This window comes from Narcine bancroftii, chromosome 2 (genome assembly GCF_036971445.1).
Source record: "Narcine bancroftii isolate sNarBan1 chromosome 2, sNarBan1.hap1, whole genome shotgun sequence".
Classification (NCBI taxonomy): domain Eukaryota; kingdom Metazoa; phylum Chordata; class Chondrichthyes; order Torpediniformes; family Narcinidae; genus Narcine; species Narcine bancroftii.
In genome coordinates, this window is record NC_091470.1 from 9,143,944 (window position 1) to 9,160,423 (window position 16,480).

Here is a 16,480-nt window from a genome sequence, read left to right on the forward strand (position 1 = left end):
GGTTGCTGCCCGCCAAACTGTGAGGCGCCAAGATGCACGGTTTGAGGCGATATCAGCCCATTGGCGGTGGTCAATGTGGCAGGCACCAAGAGATTTCTTTAGGCAGTCCTTGTACCTTTTCTTTGGTGCACCTCTGTTACGGTGGCCAGTGGAGAGCTCGCCATATAACACGATCTTGGGAAGGCGATGGTCCTCCATTCTGGAGACGTGACCCACCCAGCGCAGCTGGATCTTCAGCAGCGTGGACTCGATGCTGTCGACCTCTGCCATCTCGAGTACTTCGATGAAAGCGCTCCAATGGATGTTGAGGATGGAGCGGAGACAACGCTGGTGGAAGCGTTCTAGGAGCCGTAGGTGATGCCGGTAGTGGACCCATGATTCGGAGCCGAACTGGAGTGTGGGTATGACAACGGCTCTGTATACGCTTATCTTTGTGAGGTTTTTCAGTTGGTTGTTTTTCCAGACTCTTTTGTGTAGTCTTCCAAAGGCACTATTTGCCTTGGCGAGTCTGTTGTCTATCTCATTGTTGATCCTTGCATCTGATGATATGGTGCAGCCGAGATAGGTAAACTGGTTGACCGTTTTGAGTTTTGTGTGCCCGATGGAGATGTGGGGGGGCTGGTAGTCATGGTGGGGACCTGGCTGATGGAGGACCTCAGTTTTCTTCAGGCTGACTTCCAGGCCAAACACTTTGGCAGTTTCTGCAAAGCAGGACGTCAAGCGCTGAAGAACTGGCTCTGAATGGGCAACTAACTGCCATCCGTGCGGTACCGGATGTAAACAGCGTCTTCATTGTTGGGGTCTTTCATGGCTTGGTTCAGCATCATGCTGAAGAAGATTGAAAAGAGGGTTGGTGCGAGAACACAGCCTTGCTTCACGCCATTGTTAATGGAGAAGGGTTCAGAGAGCTCATTGCTGTATCTGACCCGACCTTGTTGGTTTTCGTGCAGTTGGATAATCATGTTGAGGAACTTTGGGGGACATCCGATGCGCTCTAGTATTTGCCAAAGCCCTTTCCTGCTCACGGTGTCGAAGGCTTTGGTGAGGTCAACAAAGGTGATGTAGAGTCCTTTGTTTTGTTCTCTGCACTTTTCTTGGAGCTGTCTGAGGGCAAAGACCATGTCAGTAGTTCCTCTGTTTGCGCGAAAGTCGCACTGTGATTCTGGGAGAATATTCTCAGCGACACTAGGTATTATTCTATTTAGTAGAATCCTAGCGAAGATTTTGCCTGCAATGGAGAGCAGCGTGATTCCCCTGTAGTTTGAGCAGTCTGATTTCTCACCTTTGTTTTTGTACAGGGTGATGATGGTGGCATCACGAAGGTCCTGAGGTAGTTTTCCTTGATCCCAACAAAGCTTGAAAAACTCATGCAGTTTGGCATGCAGAGTTTTGCCGCCAGCCTTCCAGACCTCTGGGGAGATTCCATCCATACCTGCTGCTTTGCCACTTTTCAGTTGTTCGATTGCCTTTTATGTCTCATCCTGGGTGAGGGCCTCATCCAGCTCTAGCCTTAGGGGCTGTTGAGGGAGCTGGAGCAGGGCGGAATCTTGGACTGAGCGGTTGGCACTGAAAAGAGATTGGAAGTGTTCTGACCATCGGTTGAGGATGGAGATCTTGTTGCTGAGGAGGACTTTGCCGTCTGAGCTGCGCAGCGGGCTTTGGACTTATGTTATTACATTGAAAGAAAAAGGCACATTCCTGGACTGAAGGGATTAGTATTTGAGGACAATGCTCCTTGGAGTTCAGGAGAATAAGGGGAAAACCTCATAGAAGCATTTCAAATGTTGAAAGGCCTGGACAGAGTAGGTGTGACAAAGTTGTTTCCCATAGAGGGGGGAGTCTACGACAAAAGGGCACAACTCCAGGATTGTAGGGGACCCACTGAAACAGAGATGTGAAGGAATTTCTTCAGCCGGAGAGGGGTGAGCCTCTGGAATTTGCTATCTCGGGCAGCTGTGGAGGCCAGGTCGTTGGGTGTATTTGAGGCAGAGTATCTGAATAGTCAGGGCATCAAAGGCAGAAGGCAGGGGAGTGGGGGTGAGTGGGAGAATGGATCAACTCATGATGGAATGGCAGAGCAGACTCGACGGGCTGAACGGCCTATTTCCACTCCTATATCGTATGGTCTGATATTGCAAGGATTAGTGGTATGTGAGAGGAAATGTTTAGAACTAATAATGAATGACTGAAAAGGATAATAGAGGAGAAAATAGATCTTCAGAGCAAAGTAGCAAAAAATATTAAAAATGACAGCAAGACATTCTATGGGGATATTACATGAGAACCAAAAGTAAATGATGGTCCTTTAGGGGGAGATAATGAGGGAAAATCAGGAAATTGCACATACTTTGAACAAACATTCCGTCGAAGATACAAATATCACCCTGTTTATAAAATAAGATCAGAAAAGAGAAACGAATTGACATTGCTGGAGAAAAGGAACGCCTCAAGGATCAATGCTGGGGTTTGAGAAGATTGAATTAACAATTTGGATGCGATTGTAGATAATATGATTAGCAGACAATTGGATATACAGTGAAGCAGGTTACCTACGGTTACAAAACGATTTTGATCAGATGAAAAAGTGAGCAAAGGAATAACGGGTGGAATTTCACACAGCCAAGTGCAAGGAGAGGTATTTTGGGAGGTTAAGTCAGGGCAGGACATATACAGTGATGGCAGAGCCTTGGGTTTGTTGTACAACAGACCTTGGGATTCAAGTATATACAACCATATAACCATTTACGGAGCAGAAATAGGCCATGTCGGCCTTTCGAGTCTGCACCGGTTCACTAGAACAACTCCACTAGCTCAAACCTCCCGCTCACCGCCAATAACCCTTCAACCCCCTCACCTCCATGTACACATCCAACCTTCTCTTAAATGACAGAAGGGACCCTGATGCAACTATCTCATTCGGAAGATCATTCCATTCTGCCACCACTCGCTGAGTGAAAAAGCATCCTTTAATATTTCTCCTAAAGTGTTGCCCCCTTACCCTTAACTCATGGCCTCCTGTTCCAACCTCACCTGCCCTCAGGGGAAAGACTCTGTTTATGTCTAGTCTATCTATTCCTTTCAAGTCCCCTCAGTCGTCTACATTCCAATGAATAAAGTCCCAGTCTCTATAATCTCTCCCTGTAATCCAAATGCTGTAAGCCAGGCAACATCCTTGTAAACCTTCTCTGCACCCTCTCCATCTTATTATATCCTTTCTATAATTTGGAGACCACAACTGAGCACAGTACTCCAAACCAGACCTCACCAACGCTTTAAACTGCCACAGCATCACTTCCCTAAAACTTCAGATTTATTGTCCGAGTACATACATAACATCACATTCCTTTTGGCAGAATTACCACTAACTGGTTAACATAACATAAACATAACATAACATAACAATTACAGCACGGAAACAGGCCATTAGGCCCTTCTAGTCCGCACCGAACCAAACACCCCTTTCTAGTCCCACCTCCCTGCACAATGCCCATAACCCTCCATCTTCTTCTCATCCATATACCTGTCCAACCTTTTCTTAAATAATACAATTGACTCCGCCGCCACTATTTCTCCCGGAAGATCATTCCACACAGCTACCACTCTCTGAGTAAAGAAGTTCCCCCTCATGTTACCTCTAAACCTCTGCCCCTTAATTCTTAACTCATGTCCTCTTGTTTTAAACTTTCCTCCTCTTAACGGAAATAGTCTATCCACATCCATTCTGTCTATCCCTTTCATAATCTTAAATACTTCTATCAAATCCCCTCTCAACCTTCTACGCTCCAAAGAATAAAGACCCAATCTGTCCAATCTCTCCCCATACTCCAGATGCTTAAACCCAGGCAACATTCTGGTAAACCTTCTCTGCACTCTCTCCACTCTGTTTATATCCTTCCTATAATTAGGCGACCAGAACTGCACACAGAACTCCAAATGAGGCCGCACCAACGTCTTATACAATCTCAACATCACCTCCCAACTCCTACATTCCATGCAATGATTGATAAAGGCCAGCATACTAAAAGCCTTCTTCACCACCCTATTCACGTGAGTTTCTACCTTCAGGGAACGATGTACCGTCACTCCTAAATCTTTCTGCTCTTCTGTATTCCTCAATGCTCTCCCATTTACCACGTATGTCCTATTCTGATTCTTCTTACCAAAATGAAGCACCTCACACTTATCAGCATTAAATTCCATCTGCCATTTTTCAGCCCTCTTTTCTAAGCAGCCCAAATCCCTCTGCAATCCTTGAAAACCTTCTTCATTATCCACTATTCCACCTATCTTAGTATCGTCTGCATATTTACTAATCCAATTCACCACCCCATCATCTAGATCATTAACGTATATAACGAACAACAATGGGCCCAATACAGATCCTTGAGGCACACCACTGGTCACCGGCCTCCAACCTGACAGACAATTATCCACTACCACTCTCTGGCCTCTCCCTTTCAGCCAATGTTCAATCCATTTGACAATCTCAAATTCCCACAGGTACCTGTGTGCACAGAGACCATGTAATTCAAATGTACAAAGATATCTGAATCTCCTTATAATGAAGGGCAGAAATTTAGCATGTGGGTACAACAAGTAATTAAGTCAAATCAAATCAAGTTTATTATCATCTGATTGTACAACCCGACGAAACAGCTTTCTCACGTCCTCGGTACAAAACACACAGACATACAATCAGACATAACACACATACAGACAAACGATATATATGCAGGACAAAGTATTATAATCTATAAAAATAAATAAATATTGTTTAGTACAAATGAGAATCTCGGACGTTTAATGTGAGGAGTTCCTTTGGTCAGCAAATATAAAGGGAAATGTTCAGAAAAATAAGGAATTTTGGTAAGGATAATGATGCCACGTGCATGTTCCGTGCTGTTTTAGTCCCATTATTTAGAGACTTATATCTGTGTTGGAGGCAGTTAATAAAAGGGACATGTGGTTGATATCTGTGATGAAGTGGGTGTCTTATGAAGAATGTTGGAGAAGTTTGAACCAAGACTTACTGGCATGCAGAAGAATGAGTGGCGGTCTCATTAAAACTTATAGAAGAGTCCAGGAGGGATTGCCGGAGAGTGATTTCACTCTGTGGAGAATATCTAGAGATGGCAACTTCGACTCAGAAATCAAATGAGGAGGAAATTCTTCTCTCATGGGGTTGCAAATCTTTGGAATCTTTTACCCCCAAAGAGCAATGGAGACTGAATCATGGCATATGTTCAAGAAGAAATAGATAGATTTTCGACATCTTGGGGAATCAAGAGATTAAGGGCATCAGGCAGGAAAGTAAAGTTGAGACTCAGATCAAATCCATCACAATCTTATTGAATTAAAGAGGCCGCAGGGGTCACAGGACTTAATTCTGTCCACGTATCTCGTCCATAAGGATGTTCCATGGAAATCATTATTCTGTCTCCTCCATAACCCTTCTATCCTTTATGGAGTGAAACACAAAAGTCTGCACACTGTGTGATTGGAGTTAAAACACAGAAATGCAAGAGGAATTCAGCCAGTCTCGCATGGAAGGTAAAGGTATATAACCGACTTTTCGGGCCCGAGCCCTTCTTCAACGTAAGTAAAGAGGGCAGGATGACAGTGAGGTGTGAAGGAGGTGATGGATACAGATGATGGTACCTGCTCCGCACAGTCCAGATGGCCTCCGGCCTGTGTGCATCCAGTCTCGCTTCATCCTCTGTAATAGCCGCAGAGCTGTCATTGAAACCTCGTGGTTCTTGTCCCCAAACTCCAGCATGTGCGCAAACCGTGGAATATATAAACACGGGTCTGTAGGGAAAGGAAGAACGTTAGATGGATGGGGAGAGGAGAGATCAGCAACTGAATCTGAGCGGCAGAAATGTGGGACCATCCCTGTGACCAAGGACTTTCCAGCAGGAACTGCCCCAACCAAGTGCAGAATGTCAACAACACCAGGGGTTTCAACCTCCCCGTCAGATCCTTGTGTTTTCAAGTTCGTTCATTTGTCATCTACAAAAACATCACTCAGATAGTGGAATGGGCAGAGGGAAGGGTGAAAAAGTGGTGGAACCGTAGTACATCGTCACTCAACACAGAAGAGAAAAACAAAATCGAACTTCCCATGAGGTTGACCGAACTTCAATGCAATTAATTAAATATATTAAGACGGGTCTGAGTAACTGTACCACCAAACATGCAGATTGTCACAGAAAGCATTTGATGTTCATAAGAGTCCCCTGGTGTCCATTTGTGACTGCAAACCCAAAGAAATCTGCTTGACTCAATGCACCAGCCATTCTCACCTATTTTGGGTTATGCCCCCTTCAGACTCTGCTTCAAGTTTATGGTACCCCTTCCCTGTGAAGCAGTCACATTTCGTTTACTTATACTGACTACAGAAAAAAATATTTCATGGATTTCAGTCTGTGGCTCCCTCCTTGAATGTGCTGTGGCCACGGGATGGGGATTGGTAGTGGGGGTGGAAACTGCATGACCCCTTTTAAGAATGGCAGCAATACTGGATCCTCTTCACTGACAATGGGAAGAGCAGGATGGGGATTGAAAATTTGGCTGAATGGTGCATCAACAAAAACCTCACACTCAATGTCACGAAAACAATGAGCTGATTGTTGACTTCAGGAAGGGAAAACCAGAGGTGGACGATCTCATGATCATTGGGGGATCAGAGGTGGAGGGGGTGAGCAAATTTAAATGTAAGTTCTTGGGAGTCACTATCTTGGAGGATCTTTCCTGGACCCAACACATTAATGGCATCGTGAAGAAAGCACATCAGCGTTTCTACTTCCTCAGGAGTTTGCAGAGGTTCGGTATGACTCTGGAAACCCTGGAAAACTTCTACAGAGGTGTGGTGGAGAGTGTGCCAATCTGCTGCATCATGGTCTGGTATGCAGACACAATTCCCTCAAGCATAAAGCTCACAAAAGGGAGTGGACTCAGCTCAGAAACATCACAGGCAAAACCTCCCCCACCATCGAGAACATCTACAGGGAGCGCTGCCGTCAGAGGGCAGCAGTAATCAGCAAAGACCCTCACCACCCAGCACACTCTCTGTTCTCGCTGCTGCCATCAGGGAAGGGGTCTCGGTGCCACAAGACTTGCCCCACCAGGTTCAGGAAGAGCGGCAACCCCTCCACCATCAGACTCCTCAATCAGGGACTCAGTTAAGGACTCTTACTTTGCACTTTATCGATTTTTTTTTCTCTTTGTATTGCAGTCACAATTCAACTACTCCAGCAATGACGCTGCACCCGGAATTAATTCACGGTCATTTACAAAGACTTTTCTTTGTGCTTGGGCATTATTGCGGTATCCCTTGTTTTTATTGAATTTATTTGCACCAGTTGAAGCCAATCCCTGTCATTTAATCCTGTGCCACCCAATTACACCCAAATTAACTACAAACCCTGTACGTTTTGAATGGTGGGAGGAATCTGGAGCACTTGGAAGAAACCCACACAGGCACAGGGAGAACATACAAGCACCTTACAGACAGCGGCAGATTCAAAACTGGGTCTCTGGCGCACTAACCGCTGTGCGAACCATGCTGCCTGAGTTCTTTAATTTAACATTTGTGTGGCACCATACATGCCTGCATGACATTAGGATGGGTAGCTTGTACCTAACCTCCTTTATACTAGTCCTGCATATGCAATGTCTGTAGGTGTGTTATGTCTGGTTGTGAGTCTGCATGTTTTGCACCGAGGACCGGAGAATGCGGTTCAGTCGGGTTGTACTTGTCCAATCAGATGACAATAAACTTGACTTGACTAATCTTGTGGTTTCGTCACAGTGATAATATAGCATGGAAACTGGCCCTTTAGCCCAATGTGCATGCCAGCCAGGTTTCCCACCTCAACCAGTCCCATTGACTTAATTTATCACATATCCTCTGAACCTTTCCCATCCATAAACCCATCTAAATGCTGAATTTTCCCCACCTCTACCCAGCTCGTTCCACAGACCACCCACTCTATTTGGAAAAAGTTGCCCTTTCTAAATCCCTCTCCTCTAACCATAAAGCTTCGCCCTCTGGACTCCCCTGTCCTGGGAAAGACACGTGATCGTGTGCCTTATTTATTTCCCTCATGATTTTATAAACCTCTAACCCAGACATTTTCAACCTTTTTTGGGTGTGGCCCCCATAGGGACTCTGGTCAAAGTTTACGTTGGTTTCTTCCGTACTTCTCTCCCACCGTCTACATAAAAAACATAAAAATGTTATGACTTTAGTTCATCCACTTCCCTTTAAATATGGTGGGGGAGGGGGCTGTACAGCCCAGTGGAGAATGAGTGCTCCAAAAGGTCACCCCTCACCCCTACACCTCAAGGAAATTTAAAAACTATTTTATTAATTTAGATATCCAACACGATAACAGTCCCTTTCGGCCCACAAGCCCGTGCCGCCCAATTACACCCAAATAACCTACATCTCTGGTACCGGAGCTTCTGGGAAATACCAAGACAGGCACAGGGAGAACGAAGAAACTCCTCACAGATAGCGCCGGATTTGAACCCAAGTTGCTGGCTCTGTAACAGTGTCATGCTAACTGTAAAATGCGTTTGTGGACCTGCCCATATCTAAACGGAGCATAAGTGAGCAGATAACTTGAGGCACACCTCACTGATGATCAACATAGGCCCACCCCAAGGATGCGTGCTTAGCCCACTGCTCTACTCACTCTACACCCATGAGTGTGTAGCCAGGCACAATTCCGATGTCACCGTGCTTATCGGCAGAATCACAAATGGCAACAAGGAACTGTACAGGAGGGAGAGAGATCAGTTCGTTGAGAGGTGTCACGACAACAACCTTGCACTCAATGTCAGCAAAACCAAGAAGATGGTTATGGACTTCAGGAGGAACTCAAGGGAACACGACCCAGTCCTCATCGAGGGCTCAGAAGTGGAGAGGGTCAAGAACTTCAAATTCCTGAGTGTCAACATCTCCGAGGATCTGTCCTGGACCTTCCACGTTGATGCAATTGTGAAGAAGGCTCACCAGCGGCTAGACTTTGTGAGGAGTCTAAGGAGATTCGGTATGTCCCCGAAGACTCTTGAAAACTTCTACAGGTGTTCTATAGTGAGCATTCTGGCTGGTAACATCACTGTCTGGTATGAAGGTGCCAACATCACAGGCACCAGACCACTCCACTGAGGACATCTACAAGAGGTGCTGTCTTAAGAAAGCACCTTCTCTCCTCAAGGACCCCCACCACCCAGGCCATGTCCTCTTCACTCTGCTACCATCAGGATGGAGGTGCAGGAGCCTGAATACGAGCACTCCGCGGCACAAGGACAGGTTCTTCCCCGCTGCCAGCAGATTCCTGAAAAATCAATGAACCAAAGACACTGCCTCACTTTGACTTTTCATGCACTATGTTGTAAGGTGGTTATAATATGAATTTTTCCACTGTGATCCTGCAACAAAACAACGAATGTTGTGACTTGGTTCATGACAATAAATTCTGATTCTGAATAAATGCTGTTTGATGGCACTGTCGATAGCTTTCCCAAACTCCACTGTGAGTTGCAGGCTGTGATTAGCCAGGCATGGTTATTGTTTTTTTCTTTTTTCTTTGGCTTGGCTTCGCGGACGAAGATTTATGGAGGGGGTAAAAAGTCCACGTCAGCTGCAGGCTCGTTTGTGGCTGACCAGTCCGATGCGGGACAGGCAGACACGATTGCAGCGGTTGCAAGGGAAAATTGGTTGGTTGGGGTTGGGTGTTGGGTTTTTCCTCCTTTGCCTTTTGTCAGTGAGGTGGGCTCTGCGGTCTTCTTCAAAGGAGGCTGCTGCCCGCCAAACTGTGAGGCGCCAAGATGCACGGTTTGAGGCGTTATCAGCCCACTGGCGGTGGTCAATGTGGCAGGCACCAAGAGATTTCTTTAGGCAGTCCTTGTACCTTTTCTTTGGTGCACCTCTGTCACGGTGGCCAGTGGAGAGCTCGCCATATAATACGATCTTGGGAAGGCGATGGTCCTCCATTCTGGAGACGTGACCCATCCAGCGCAGCTGGATCTTCAGCAGCGTGGACTCGATGCTGTCGACCTCTGCCATCTCGAGTACCTCGACGTTAGGGGTGTGAGCGCTCCAATGGATGTTGAGGATGGAGCGGAGACAACGCTGGTGGAAGCGTTCTAGGAGCCGTAGGTGGTGCCGGTAGAGGACCCATGATTCGGAGCCGAACAGGAGTGTGGGTATGACAACGGCTCTGTATACGCTTATCAGTCCAAGATTCCGCCCTGCTCCAGCTCCCTCAACAGCCCCTAAGGCTAGAGCTGGATGAGGTTCCCACCCTGGATGAGACATATTAGGCAATCGAACAACTGAAAAGTGGCAAAGCAGCAGGTATGGATGGAATCCCCCCAGAAGTCTGGAAGGCTGGCGGCAAAACTCTGCATGCCAAACTGCATGAGTTTTTCAAGCTTTGTTGGGACCAAGGTAAACTGCCTCAGGATCTTCGTGATGCCACCATCATCACCCTGTACAAAAACAAAGGCGAGAAATCAGACTGCTCAAACTACAGGGGAATCACGTTGCTCTCCATTGCAGGCAAAATCTTCGCTAGGATTCTACTAAATAGAATAATACCTAGTGTCGCCGAGAATATTCTCCCAGAATCACAGTGCGGCTTTCGCGCAAACAGAGGAACCACTGACATGGTCTTTGCCCTCAGACAGCTCCAAGAAAAGTGCAGAGAACAAAACAAAGGACTCTACATCACCTTTGTTGACCTCACCAAAGCCTTCGACACCGTGAGCAGGAAAGGGCTTTGGCAAATACTAGAGCGCATCGGATGTCCCCCAAAGTTCCTCAACATGATTATCCAACTGCACAAAAACCAACAAGGTCGGGTCAGATACAGCAATGAGCTCTCTGAACCCTTCTCCATTAACAATGGCGTGAAGCAAGGCTGTGTTCTCGCACCAACCCTCTTTTCAATCTTCTTCAGCATGATGCTGAACCAAGCCATGAAAGACCCCAACAATGAAGACGCTGTTTACATCCGGTACCGCACGGATGGCAGTCTCTTCAATCTGAGGCGCCTGCAAGCTCACACCAAGACACAAGAGAAACTTGTCCGTGAACTACTCTTTGCAGATGATGCCGCTTTAGTTGCCCATTCAGAGCCAGCTCTTCAGCGCTTGACGTCCTGCTTTGCGGAAACTGCCAAAATGTTTGGCCTGGAAGTCAGCCTGAAGAAAACTGAGGTCCTCCATCAGCCAGCTCCCCACCATGTCTACCAGCCACCCCACATCTCCATCGGGCACACAAAACTCAAAACGGTCAACCAGTTTACCTATCTCGGCTGCACCATTTCATCAGATGCAAGGATCGACAATGAGATAGACAACAGACTCGCCAAGGCAAATAGCGCCTTTGGAAGACTACACAAAAGAGTCTGGAAAAACAACCAACTGAAAAACCTCATGATTATTGTAGCATTTAGTGAAACACTTACAGCGCCAAAGATCGGGACTTGGGTTCGAATCCCACGCTCTCTGTAAGGAGTTTGTACGTTCTCCCCGAATCTGCATGGCTTTCCACCCCCCACCCCACCCTTCAAAAACGAACCGGGGGTTGTAGGTTAATTGGGTGTAATTAGGTGGCACGGCCTCGTGGGCCAAAATGGCCTGTTACCGTGCTGTATGTCTAAATTTTAAAATTTAAATTTAAATTTTAAAAATTTAGGCCATATTTGTCTTGTTTTACCCGAACTGTGTGGGTAGATGCCAGCTGTAACTCTGCCAAATAGCCAAGTTTAACATTGTGATTCACATGGAACGCAAAGAAATGTGTCCCAGCCTCAGTGAAAAAAGGATTAAGAAAACAAAAGCACATTTTGAGCCTCGAGTAGAGTGGGAAAAACGAACAGACACCAAATATTGTGGCGAATGTATTGCAAGCATGAGGAATAGAACACTCCTTATCAATCTGAATTTGGGTTTCAACAGCTGTAAATGCAAAACATTACCCATTTGCTCCGATAGTACATCACAGCTGGACTTGAAAATGTCACACTCAGCTACATTATTCAAAAATACCGATCTAAGAAAACTGCTGAAGCATTCAACCACAAATGGAACAGGAACAGCTCTAACCTCCCCTCAATACCCAGACTGTGTCCTCTTCTCACCGCTACCATCAGGAAGGAGGTACAGGAGCCTGAAGATAAACACCCAACGACACAAAAACAGCTTCCCCTCCACCATCTGACTGGACAATGAGCTGCAGACACCACGACCTCACTTTCCCTTCTATAAAAATGTAATTTATAGCAATTTTTGTGCCTGTGAAGCTACCGCAAAACAACAAATTTTGTGACACGTTCATGACAATGAATTCTGATTTGGATTCGGATGATGTGATGCTTGGGACATATTGTATTAAAGATGCAGTGGCATTCTGAAGATATTCTGTAGCAATGTACATTCTCAGTTTAAAATTTAAATTTATAAAAAATATAGACGTTTTGGCCCACAAGCTAATTGACCCACGCCATCCCCCCCCACCCAGTATGTTTCCAATGGTGGGAGGAAACCGGAGCCCCAAGGGAAAACCCATGCAGACACGGGGAGAACGTAAAAACTCCTTACAGACAGCGTGGGATTCGAACCCCGGTCCCAATCGCTGCCGCTGTAAAAGCGTTGCACTAACCGTTACACCAACTGTGCCACTGTAAGACTCCTGTCCCTAGAATACAGGAGAGATTCATTGATAAAAAGGCACGTGAAGGAACAAAACAGTGGAATATAAGGGTGGCATGGTTGGTAGAGCGGTTAGCGTAACAACTTCACAGGGGGTCGAATCCCGCGATGTCTGTAATGAGTTTGTATGTTCTCCCTGTGTCTGCATGGGTTTTTCCTGGGAGCTCCAGTTTCCTCCCACTATTTGAAAAATATCGGGGTGTGTTAATTGGATGCAAATTGGGCAATAAAAGAAACGTGGGTCAAAATGGCCTGTTACCGTGCAGTATGTCTCAATTAAATTGTTTTGTTAAAATTAAAATAAAATTTACATCAGTGTAACTTTTACTCCTTGTCCAATTCCATCTTGTTTGTGGAAGAAAACAACATTTGAATATTTCTTTCAGATGCATAAAGTTCTCATTTTCTTTCTTTCAGTTCTCACACTTAAGTTCCTGAAGGCTGGCCTCTTTCTTGGCTAAGAGATAATGCAGGAAGGATCTTCAAGCTATTTGACTGTCTTCCAACATCTCTCAGTTCACAGGAGCAGTGTTTGCCTTATCTGACCGAGTATAACGAATGCCCATGATGTGGGACACAAGGCAAAATCAGATCCAATCCAGTTGCACTGTACCCACTCAGTGTTTTACTCAAAAGCTTCTCAAACTAGTATAGTAATGGGATTATTAGAACCATTGGGCCAGAAAAGAATTTGTTCAGAGGAAGTAGAAGTGGAGATGATTAGTCAAGCACGAATGAGAATCACTTTTGGGTCTAATATTCTTGCTAATTAATATGTCATCACTTGGTTATTAAAGAGCAGAGTTAGGTTGAGTTTGGAGGTCTGATTTCATGCCTCTGTAATCCTGACTGTGAAACTCCTGGTGAATTGCAGGACATAAATACACACCAATTTGATCATACACAAGCTCGAGACTTACACACAAATACCCACACACCCACCGCTCACACCTACACCCCAACACACACACCCCGCACTCTCACACCCAACCCCCAAACATCCACACACACCCCCAACACACACCCCGCACTCTCACACCCAACCCCCAAACATCCACACACACACCCCGCACACTCACACACCCACCCCTCACACCTACACCCCCCAACACACACACCCAACCCCCAAACATCCACACACACCCCACACACTCACACCCCTCACACACACACACCCACCCCTCACACCTACTACCCCAACACACACACCCCCAACACACACACCCAACACCCAAACATCCACACACACACCCCGCACACTCACACCCCTCACACACACACACCCTCCCCTCACACCTACACCCTCAACACACACACCCCCACACACACACCCCAACACACACCCAACCCCCAAACATTCACACACACACCCAACCCCCAAACATCCACACACACACCCCGCACACTCACACCCCCAACACACACACCCTTCACACCCACACCCCCAACACAAACACATCCCTACCCATCACACCAACACACCCACTCCCTTCACACACACACACATCTACCCCACACCAACACACACCCCACACCTAAACCCCCAACACACACACTCCCCTCACACCTACACTCCCAACACATACCCCACACCCACACCCCCAACACAAACACATCCCTACCCATCACACCAACACACCCACTCCCTTCACACACACACACATCTACCCCACACCAACACACACCCCACACCTAAACCCCCAACACACACACTCCCCTCACACCTACACTCCCAACACATACCCCACACCAACACCCCCAACACACACACCCCCAACACACACACCCAACACCCAAACATCCACACACACACCCCGCACACTCACACCCCTCACACACACACACCCTCCCCTCACACCTACACCCTCAACACACACACCCCCACACACACACCCCAACACACACCCAACCCCCAAACATTCACACACACACCCAACCCCCAAACATCCACACACACACCCCGCACACTCACACCCCCAACACACACACCCTTCACACCCACACCCCCAACACACACACCCTTCACACCCACACCCCCAACACAAACACATCCCTACCCATCACACCAACACACCCACTCCCTTCACACACACACACATCTACCCCACACCAACACACACCCCACACCTAAACCCCCAACACACACACTCCCCTCACACCTACACTCCCAACACATACCCCACACCAACACCCCCAACACACACATCCAGCACACACTCACCCCTCACACCTACACCCCCAACACACACTCCCCACACACACATACCCCTCACACCTACACCCTTCACACACACACACCCCCAACACACACCCCAATACACACACCCAACCCCCAAACATCCACACACACCCCTCACACCCACACCCCCAACACACACACACCTACCCCTCAAACCTACACCCCAACACACACATCCTGCACATCCACACCCCTCACACACACCCATTCCTCACGCCTACACACCCAACACACACACACATCCCTCTCACACACACCCCAACACCAACACACCCATCCCTCACACCCACACCCCCAACACACACACCCCTCACACCCCCCAACACACACACACCCCTCACATACACACCCAACCCCCAACACCCACACACCCCTCACACCCATACACACATGAAAACCCACACACACATGAACACTGACTCACACATTCTCTCACACACACACACACACACACACACACACACACACACACACACACACAATGTTGCGGCAGTAGAGGGAACTCTTCAAACTACCCATTAATGAGACAGATTAGGGTAAAAAAGTTGAACAAGACATGGTGCTGGTAGTGAGTATAGAAACTGCAGACGCAGCTCAGACCATCGCACAAACCATCCTCCCCTCCATCGACTCCATCTGCACCTCCCACTACCTCGGGAAAGCCACCAGCATTAAAGAACCCATCCTACCCCAGTCACACTCCGTCAGGTAGAAGACACACAAGCATGAAACAGTTTCCTTCCTGTTGTTATCACGCACTTAAAGCCATCTCTTGCACTGTTGAACTGTATTTTCTCAACGCCCTGTACTGGAACACTACATCTTGCACTTCTGTTCTATTATTGCTGTACTTATTTTAAGTATTGGTTGACTTTCCTGGATAGCAGGCAGAATAAAGCTTTTTTGGAGTATCTTGGTACAAGTGAGTAAAAACAAGTTTCTCTCCCACTACTATCAGTCCTATTAGTAAGAGAAGCGCCACGGTCCCAATGTGATTCAAAGCCACTATTATTCCCGTGTCGAAGAAGTCGTCTGTGTCCTGCCTCAATGACTACCGTCCTGTTGCATTCACGACTGTCGTCATGAAGTGCTTCGAGAGGGCACATCAAACTCCTGCTGCCCCCCCCCCATCACTGGATCCCCTGCAGTTCGCATACAGACCCAACAGCTCTAAGGACCATGCTATCACCATTGCCCTCCATCTTCCCCTCATCCACCTGGAAAATGAGGACATATATTCGAATGCTGTTTATTGACTTCAGTTTGACATTCAACACAATCATCCCTCAGTACCTGATAAGGAGGTTGAACCTGCTGGGTCTAAACACCTCCCTCTGCAATTGGGTTCTCAACCTCCTGTCGGGGAGACCTCAGGCAGTCTGGATCAGAAACAGTACTTGGGCTGCGTGCTGAGTCCACTGCTGTTCACTCTACTGACCCACGCCTGTGCAGCGAAATACAGCTCAAACCACATCATCAAAGTTCACTGAAGACACAACCTGGTGTGGTCTTATT

At 47.0% G+C, this 16,480-nt stretch overlaps 1 protein-coding gene across 4 annotated transcripts in view; it reads right to left on the reverse strand.

Annotated features, from left to right (window-relative positions):
• brf1b (BRF1 general transcription factor IIIB subunit b) overlaps positions 1-16,480 on the reverse strand; it is a 430,911-nt gene that overhangs the window by 190,999 nt on the left and 223,432 nt on the right. For all 4 annotated transcript variants that reach the window (XM_069915762.1, XM_069915761.1, XM_069915763.1 and 1 more), the window contains exon 6: positions 5,659-5,808. In XM_069915762.1, coding sequence (XP_069771863.1) covers positions 5,659-5,808 — 150 coding nt within the window. The remainder of the gene's footprint in view (positions 1-5,658; positions 5,809-16,480) is intronic.